Consider the following 10,047-nt stretch of genomic DNA (forward strand, 5'->3'; position numbering starts at 1 on the left):
AAAGCTATAAAATATAATAAGTAAAAACTAAAAACGAATAGAGAGAGTTAACAAGTAAAAATGATCACGTGAGAGTAGTGTTTTTTCTTTCTTTCGTGGGGTAATTAAGATTAGATGGAGACCGGCATTGACGGAGGTAGGCACCAGTGTGGCAGTGTGTTTGTTGCGCGAGTAGTTGATGGCATGGCGAAGGACGGTTGGTTGTAAGCCAGCGCGGAGCAATGTGCCAGCCGAGGAATGCGGGACCGCAATAAAGTGGCATCTTTCTCTAGACGGGTCACGGTTCCATAAACGCATTTTAAATTAGGTAGACACAGACGTGATGTCTTTTGTCACGTAGTGCTGCATGGGCCATTCCTTCCCATGCTCACGTTTTTTACAATTCGATGAGCCATCACCCAATGCATTTTTTTAAAGAATATATTCATTTTTTTTTTTTACATGTCATGTTTTGGAATTATTTTATATTTCTTTTTATTTGCTATATTAAAAATTTTATACAGTATTAAATAATTTTTTTTCCTAAATTTATATTTTTGTTTAACGTACTTGTATAATTTTTAATAAATCACAATCAATTAAATATTAAATTATATATTCCAACTAATAAAATTTTAAATAAAGATAATTTTGAAAAATAATAATTTTTTTTTATAAAATTAGGTGACTAACTAATTTTAATCAATTTTTTTTAATTGGTGTGAATTGGATAAATATGACAAGTAAAAAGGAACAAATGGAGTATGTATTTGAAATATTTATTATTATTATTATTATTATTATTTTAATCATTACAAAAAATGATGATTATTATTTATTTTTTCAGAGAATATGTTTATATTAACATGCAATTTATTTCTCTACTTGTGCCGAGGTTTGAATTTCTCTCATTTTAAAATTGAGATTTTTTTATTTAAAATAATTTTTATTTAAAATAATAATAATCAATATTTAGTGAGTGTTTGGTAGATGTGAATGTAGTTACTTTCTTTAAAAAAATAATATGAAAGAATCACTTAAAGGATTAATTTGTCTTTGTTTAAAAATTAAAAAAATATATTTATTATTATTTTGTAGTATATATAATTTTTTTTAATAAAGGTGATAAACACTAAATCAAACACACAGGTATGAAAGTGCAATAGTAACGGTGCTTTTAATTATCTCTTAACGATAAACCATTTGTCGTACAACCCTTGGAGGGCAAAAAAAAGTCATTCTCACACGTAACTTCCATAGAAGAGCTAGTGCAATGTTAGTGAAGAGCTTCGAATTTGAGACCTATCAATTATACTATAAAGTAGTTACCTCCAAGCTAGCTCACGGCTCTTGGTGTACACAATGTACATATTATTTTGGAAGTTTTTAATAATCTTAACATAAATGCCATTGCCAACTAATCATCTTTGTTGGAATCCTTTCCAAGTCACAACTCATGAACACATAAGAACAACATGACTGATATGCGGCTGGCTGGCTCCCCACATATGCAAAGGACAAATTAACTTTTTGTTTTTATCTTTTATATTTACTTTTTCTCAGCCCCAATCAAAAAAAGCCTTCAATTCACATTGATTTCCTGAGATTTCCTACCAACCTTTTTAGTTTTTACTCATAAATAGCACCATTTATTGATATCAATAATAACAACCAAATACAAAAGCAACTCACAAACACGAGCATTCTGTCACATCACACACAACAGGACTCAAGAATCCAAAGACTCCTCCACAACCAAGTCTTTGTAAAAGATCTCTTTGAACCGTGCCATATTTTCAGGTTCAAAACAAAATGCAATGTGAACTCCACCAGTGTTTCCAGGGCTACGCATCACATAAGACTGGCTTGCAAAACGCATGGAAGCCCTGCACATGAAACAAGGCTTACCCCATCCGAAATCAGCATCATAAATGGGCAATGCCAACCAACTAATACAAAGGAAGTCCCCAGGCCCCATGGCTCTTGATCCAAGTACCATGTCTTTGTTGTCTTTGTTCACCTCCAAGAAGTCGACCAGTGAACGTATGTACTCATCGTTAAGTCTCAACATCGATTCTTCAATCTTCGCCACTCCCGCTCTGAATGAGTTCGATAGCAAGTCTTCCACGGGCAAGCTTGTGGAAAAACTTAATATCGCATTACCTGTCAAAATTAAGTGTTTTTGTTTATATATATATATATAATTGTTAAAATGTAAACTAAACATATTATTTAAACTTAATTTAACTTAAAAACTAAAGTATATAGGATCATAAACCTAAATTTAATTATATATTCATATACATTTTTTTCAACTTAATCAATATCAAATTTTCGTAATTTATGGAACAATTATCAAATTCATGTATGTCCATAAATAATGAGACTCACATCATCCAACAACGACAGAAGAAATGAAAAGAAATCGATAAAATAAAAGAAAAATACAAGGACGGATGACATGTGATAGGATTAGTTGTCTATGAGATAAATGTCGACAAATTATTATGAACAACACAAACGGCAAGTATGGAACTTCACATAAACTCTCCTCTTAATTTTTGAAAAACCAGCAACTTAGTCATCTACCGACAAACAAGAAATAATGCATATAAAAATAACCAAAGAAAATTACCAGAATACCCTTTTGGGAGGGGTGGCTCAAGTCTATCACGTGCATCAGCAGCCATGTAAAGCCTCACATCCTCACCCTTGCTCAACCCTCTTACCTTGCACACCGTGCGCCACAAATGCACACTCACTGCCTTAAACGTGCTCAACCCTTTCGTCCCTACTTTCAGTGCGCTCAACTGCTCTTTAGTTATCTTCAATATCGCCGTCTCACACTTTTCCAAACCACCAAGCGAAGGTCGCTTACAGTAAAGATCACTTGTGTAATCCTCATGCTCACAAACAACACTCGGCGGTGTCCGAGCTTTGAGCGCACTCCGATCAAGAAACGGTTTAACAACATTTTCCTCCGCAACACAACGCGCAATCTCCGACCACGAATTGATGAAATGCAGTGCCCCTACTCCGTCCATCACATTATGTTGCATCGTGCACCCCAAACAAACTCCACCGCATTTGAAAAATGTCACCTGATCAATCCAAAACAATTTTCTCCGTCAATTTTTTTTTATTAAAATATATATAAAAAAAATTTGACGGACATCTTTGGAGCCATTGGATCACAGAGTCTCTCTTAATTATCTTTCTATATATATATATATACACATGTTGCATGACATGAAAAGGAATTAGTGTATTAGACCTGGAATAGCATCAAGATGGGTGATCTATCAGGCTCATTGACAGACGGGACGAGGAGCTCTCGCACAGTCGATGATGGTCGGAAGTCGCCAAAGGAGTCGAGAGTGCAGTGGGCTTGAGCGACGGAGAGAAGTGCTCCTTCGGCGTTGCAGTCCACCTCCTCCGGACGACCATCTTTGTTTAGTACGAGCCTTCCGGCGAATGGATAGAAAATGACTAAGGCTTTGCTTAAGGAGTTCTTAAGAGTTTCTACTGAAAAGAAATTTGAGTCTGGGTTGTCACTGTTGGGTTTGTAGATATAGATTGTGGGTGCATGATCTCTGGGAGCAAACTTATCAAGGTTTGAGAGCCAGAGTTTGTGTTTGGGTGTCTCTTTGTTTGGAGGAACGATGTGGGTTTCTATGATCTCAACTTTTGGTTCCATTAACCTTATCTCTTCAGCTGTGTCCTTTCTCCTTTCTTGCTCTCTTTGTTCAGTTTGTTGTGTGTGCCGTGTGGTCTTGTATGGAGGAGCTAATGGAGGAATTTAAGGCGGTGGGGTCTGCAAAAGATGAGCTGTATATCTAAGTCTCTACTACTCCTCATTTATGAAAGCTCTCCTACTCCATTCAAATTAAATAACCTTTTGTTGTAGTATGCACCCACAATATAGTTTTCAAGTTGATGTTTGAGAACTATAAAGTATAAACTCAACAATAAAAAATTTATACCAATGAAAAATTGTCTATTGTATACGGGTCACTGATAAAATTTTTTACCGAGTGGTGAGAGTTCGATTATCGGCTGAGGGTATATTTCTGGGAAATGTGAGTGGTAGTTGTGTGTGGGTGGTCCCGACGCCCATATGTGCGAGGGCTCCAACCCCACTTGCTCTACCGAGGTTTGTGCATGCCCCTGACATTTTAACATGACCTTTAGGTTATCTGTTCTTATTTTCAAAAAAAATAATAATAATAATAATAAATTTATACTGATAAAATTCAGTCATTTTGAACAACTTTTTCATATCAAATGCACAAATGGAATTATGAAGAGCTTCATATTGTGAAATAGAGTTATTCCAATTTAGTTAGAAAAAAAAATATATTTTGTACATAAATGATTTAATTATAGAGATACATTATATTTTTCAACCAAATATAATAAAACCCAATTTAGACGAGGTTTAGAACTTGTAACTCTAGGTTAAAAAAAACCAAAATTAAGTGGTATTTAATTAAGTTGGTTTGAGTTAGGTTGTTGAATTTGTTCAAATATCTTCTAGCTTTGGCCAAGCTTAAATGAAATTATAATTTTATTTCTCAATTGATGATGTATACTTGTCAGTAATAGTATTATCCTTTTAATATTAATAAATAAAACACATTTTAATTAATTAACATGAATAACAATAAAATAATGCATTTTTATGAATCCAACTTAAAACTGGTGTCTTTTTTTTTTGGGAAGCATCCAGTATGGGTGATAAATCATCAACCAAATTGTGGACAAACTATTTTTGCTCAATTGGTGCCCATTATTTTGGCTCACATGCATGAGCATATGAAAATCATTGGACAATAATAATAATAATACTTAATCTTTTTGACAAATATCAGCCACACAAAAAGGAATCCAATAGAAGCATACTCCCACACACACATAAATATGCACCTACTTATATTAAACTCATGGGCCCAATAGAAGCATACCCCCCACACACATAAATATGCACACTGCTAAAATTAAACTCATGGGGCAGAGCCACACACACATAAATATGCACGCTACTAAAATTAAACTCATGGCCCATGAGGTTAGGGGGGGGGCATGCTTCTTCTTTTTTGTGTGGCTGATGGGTATGAACAAAAATCCAGTTGTAAATATATGAATAATTGACAGAGTGATCACTTAAGTGTTTGAATAATTTGGAATCATATAAGAAAGGAAGGAAGAACTCCAATGCACGTCAAGAATTAAATATATATGTTTTTTTTTTGTCAAATCAACTAAATATATTTATAACGCTCAACATTTACACAAAACAAGATTAGACAATGATACTCCAGACATTAATTCCACTAACAACCCAACATATCAACACTAAACAATAAGGCCCTGTCATTCACCAATCAGAGCACTCCAAACCATGTCATCCACTAAGCATGAAGTGTTGAAAAAGATAGCCAATCAAATTATTACACCTGACATCCACTAAAAAACTTCCCCCAATTATCCTGAGTCTTCTATCAACCAATGACTCCATAATTCCTCCATTGAAAAACTCCTCATCTCTATCCCTTTTAAAAGCAGAGGAAATCAGCTTCCCTGAAACCATCTCTCCATAATTCCATCATCGCTCAAAATAAAAGATGAGCGATTTAGATACTTCAGCAACATTATTTCCCTGATCTTTCCAAAAACTTCATCCACAGTAGCTCTTTTTCCTTGAAAAATCAAGCAGTTCCGTGCCCTCCAAAGTATATCAGACACTTACAGCCAAAGCTGTTCTCCTCATCCGAGCCAGTAAAGACTTTCCAGTAGCTTTTCGAGAAAACCAACTTATTTCTCTAGCCCATGATAGAGGTTGTCTTCCCACTTTAATGGCAATCAAAACTCTACTCCATACCTCATGAGAGAAAACACATTCAAAGAAAAGATGCTCCACTTTCTCTGTAGCAAGATTACAAAACAAACACCCATCTGACTCAATGATTCCCCATCTCATTAATTTCTCTCTTGTGAGCAGCCTTTGTTATAAAGCTAGCCATAGAACAAAAGAGTGCCTAGGTAAATTGGTAGACGACCATACCAGTGATGCCCAACAGCCCTTTAACTTGGGTTGTATCATTGAATTGAAAATACTCTTGCTATTATATTTGCCTTGCTTGTCAATTCTCCATGTTATACAATCCGGTATACTACCATGAATTGCATAATGGTCACAAAGGAAATCAGATATTTTAGCCAATATGGGATCCCACTTGGCTGGTGTCATCCACCTCCCATTCACCCAATAATCACATACAACATTATGTTTATCTATGTATTGTTCTCTTAAATTGACCTCAGGGAAAAGATCAATGATAGACTGACCATCACACCATGGGTCAAACCAAAAGGAGAATTGTTTTCCATCTGCAAGCTGATAATGAAACATGGGTTTTGCTTTCTTTCTAAGTTTCAACAAATTCTTCCAATTCCAGCTACTATCAGCCTTCTTAGTAATGCCCCAGAAACTAAGAATTAAATATATATGTTATTATCTATAAATATAATGCAAGACTCTTTATCACAAGATAAGCACCACTATGATCAATTGCAATATAAGCATTCTAAATAATTAATTAACAAAGGTCAATGGATGAAAAGTTAATTAGACGCATATTAAATAATAATTAACGCATAGTGAGAGTACAAATATATTAAAATATTAATTTTCATATTTATGCACATGTTTGACTCATGATTCGTTTATATTTTTATCAAAAAATAAATATAATTAGCTACATAACAACGAGATTTTTGTTCTTGTTATTTATTACTAACTACTATTATTGATGTTAATACTAATGTAAGTATTTTGTAAACGAAGAAAAATCGACTGTTAAAATTAGTGATTTATTAATTATTTTTACTCAATTTAAAGTCTCAAGTTGTTGACCAGACTGTGAGGCTCAAGGGCCAGCATGGTATAGGCCTTGTTTGACATAAACACTGACTCTTGGGTTGTGATGAATTGAGTCATGGTCATAACCTAGCTTGCGCTTGGTAGTTGGTACCTTTTTTTTTATCTCTTTTTAATTAAAATTTGAAATTATTTATAGCTAAAGTGAATAACTAACGCATAAAACTTATTTTATTAAATAGTGTTTAACAAAACAAGGGAGAAAATACACTTTTCTTGGCGTGCATGCTGAGCTCGCTCCCATGGCGAGGGGAAGGAGACGTGGTCGGAAGCTCGTGATTCAAAGTGATTTTGCGCTGGTGGATGGTTCTAAATCGAAGGTTGCAGTGGATGGTGAAAGTGAGATGCAGGAAGTTGAGGATCAGGCTCTTGAGGCTGAGAAATCTCGAGGTATGGGTCCATTAATGGAGATTTTTTCATCTGATAATGCTTCTGTGATTGAGAATTCCAGATCAAAAAATACTTTGATGAGTGATCAGAGTGAGGATGTTGTTGGTGTTGATGTTATGAATGATCAAAACTATGGATCTAAAACATGGAGTTCTCTGTTTGCGGATAATAGAATAAAGGAAAAGGGTAGTGAATTGGCCTTTGTTTCTCCATCTATATCTCAAGGACAGAGAATTGTGAGATTTCATACGGATGAAGTAATTCAGGAAGAGAAGCGATGGAAGAATGCTATGCTGGTATGTGTGTATGGACTTCAGCCACGTTTTGAGAGATTTAATGCTTTTATTCAAGCTAGATGGAAGAAGTATGGAATCTTGAATTTTTCCAAGGTGAATGCAGAGTTATTTCTGATGCAATTTGCAGAAGAAGAAGGTTGTGATCAAATCTTGAAAGATGGATTATTTACATTTGATAATCATCCTATTGTGTTGAAAAAATGGCATCCAAGATTGGTCCTAGATACTGCTATTTGTGCTTTACCAATATGGATCCAATTACCAGGATTGCCATGGGAATTTTGGACAGTGAATATGCTCAGTAAGATTGGAAGCATTTGTGGGAAGCCAATGTACTGTGACAAATGTACAGTGTCTAAAATGAAGTTGGGCTATGCTAGAATTTTAGTGGAAATGGATTCTGATGGTGATTTCCCTGAAATGATTGAAATGATTGATGAGAAGGGTGTTGTTTTTCAACAGAAAGTTGTACATGAATGGAAGCCTTCAGTTTGTTCTGTTTGTAGAAGTTTTGGTCATATGCAACAAGATTGTAGAAATACTAAACCAAAGAAACTAGTGTGGAGAATGAAGAACATAGCTGAAAATCAAAAAGTAATGGAGACACATGAGAAGAAGAATTTGAATGCCAATACTTTATTAGCTATGTAGCTAGATTTATCTAATAGTTTACCTCAAGGCATTTATGCAGAACAATGGAAGAATATTGTCAAAGGGAAGGAAGTGATTTCAAATGAATCAGTCACTAGTCCAAATTATCAAAAGGAAGATCAAATGATGGTGAATACTAATACTAAAAGTGGGGAGGGTGCTTTTGCTATGATTCAAGCTAATCCTACAATTATTACACAATCACAATGGAAAACTAGTGAGAAAAGGCATAGTAGTTCAGAATCATATAGGCCAAGCTGTAGTAACAGTTTTGGTATTTTGGAAGAGGGTGGTGACAAGAATTGTTCTCAAGAACAATTTGGAATAAAATGTTTTGAAGATGGTAGGAAGAGCAGGAATGCTAACCTACCAAAATTTTTGAAGAATGATTTTGTCATGGAATATTAGAGGGTTTAATAGCCCTCTAAAGCAATCAGAGTTGAAAACAATGATTGCAAAATACAAAATTGATGTTATGGGAGTTATGGAAACAAGAATTAGAGAGGAGAATATGTCTGAGGTATGGGGTAAACTTAATTTGAGTAATTGGAATTTGGTACACAACTATGGGATGAATGATCAAGGAAGAATTTGGGTCTTATATGATACCAGATCTGATATGTTTAAGGGTTCGGAGGTTCATGTTCAGTTTATTCATTGCATGATTACTAAAAGGGAATCATAGTTTTTATTGGACATGCGTGTATGGGTCTTACAATTCTCTGGCTAGGAAGGAGCTATGGAGAGAATTAACAAGAATTGGTAACCAGTTGGCAGAACCTTGGTTGATTCAAGGAGATTTTAATGCAGTATGTAGTAATGAAGATAGGATTGGTGGTAATCCTATTAATGAAGTTGCTGCAGATGAGTTTCAAAGCTGGATTTTGAATCTAGAGCTTGTGGAGGTACCGTATAGTGGTCCTAAATTCACTTGGACTAATTATCAAGAGGGCAATAAAATAATCTTTAGAAAGTTGGATTGGTGTTTTGCAAATCAGATATGGTATTCAAGTTTGAAGGAGCCTATATGTTTTGTAACTGATTCTAGTATATCAGATCACTGTGGTTTATTAGTTGACACTTACAAATCAAAGAAGAATATAAAGGTACCCTTTAAATTCTTTAATATTTGGTGTGATCATCCAGATTTTCTCAATACAGTTCAAAGAATATGGAACACACCTATCAGAGGGTGTAGTATGTATGTAGTGTATCAAAAACTCATACTCCTTCGAACTGAGTTGAGAAGAATTAATCGGAAGGATTTTGAAAATATAACTAGGAGAATTTCATAATGTAGGAATGATCTGGAGAAAGTCAGAGGGAGATTGCTATTACATCCTTTTAATGTGGCAATTCATCATGAGGAGAAGAGGAGAATTATTCAGTTGCAAGAATTGCTTAAATGGGAAGAGAGTTTACTTAAACAAAAATCAAGATGTAATTGGATTCAGGCTGGTGACCAGAACTCTGAATTTTTCTTCAGGATACTACAACAATGGAAAGCTAGGAATTCTATTACGCAACTTATTCTTGCCAATGGGGAAGTTTGTACTAATCAGGATATTATCAGATCTGAAATTATGGATTATTACAAAACATTTTTGGGTATTGGTCAAAATAGAAATGGGATCATCGATATATCTGAATATCAAGACATGGTTGTACCTTCTGAAGCTAAAGATTCTTTATGCAGTATGGTGACAGAGACTGAAATAAGGGAAGCTTTGTGGAATATTAAAGATGACAACAGCCCTGGTCCTGATGGCTATAACAACTATTTTTTTTAAG

General features: G+C 34.6%; 1 protein-coding gene across 1 annotated transcript; it reads right to left on the reverse strand.

Moving 5' to 3' along the window:
• Positions 1-1,585: 1,585 nt before the first annotated feature.
• On the reverse strand, positions 1,586-3,747 carry LOC120253848 (putrescine hydroxycinnamoyltransferase 1-like). The gene is made up of 3 exons (XM_039262055.1): positions 3,254-3,747; positions 2,615-3,080; positions 1,586-2,142 (listed from the first exon to the last, which is right to left on the reverse strand). The coding sequence occupies exons 1-3, from the start codon at positions 3,674-3,676 to the stop codon at positions 1,709-1,711; spliced, it is 1,323 nt and encodes a 440-aa protein (XP_039117989.1). The 5' UTR covers positions 3,677-3,747; the 3' UTR covers positions 1,586-1,708.
• Positions 3,748-10,047: the final 6,300 nt, after the last annotated feature.

This window comes from Dioscorea cayenensis, unplaced genomic scaffold (assembly GCF_009730915.1).
Source record: "Dioscorea cayenensis subsp. rotundata cultivar TDr96_F1 unplaced genomic scaffold, TDr96_F1_v2_PseudoChromosome.rev07_lg8_w22 25.fasta BLBR01000223.1, whole genome shotgun sequence".
Taxonomy (NCBI): domain Eukaryota; kingdom Viridiplantae; phylum Streptophyta; class Magnoliopsida; order Dioscoreales; family Dioscoreaceae; genus Dioscorea; species Dioscorea cayenensis.

What these genes read in the sequence shown, in the direction of transcription:
- LOC120253848 (XM_039262055.1), bottom strand. Translation starts at nt 3,676, where the DNA reads ATGGAACCAAAAGTTGAGATCATAGAAACCCACATCGTTCCTCCAAAC. An exon ending in CCATCTTGATGCTATTCCAG is followed by an intron (nt 3,081 to 3,253) that starts GTCTAATACACT and finishes TGGATTGATCAG; the next exon opens with GTGACATTTTTCAAATGCGG. An exon ending in CCTCCCAAAAGGGTATTCTG is followed by an intron (nt 2,143 to 2,614) that starts GTAATTTTCTTT and finishes TAATTTTGACAG; the next exon opens with GTAATGCGATATTAAGTTTT.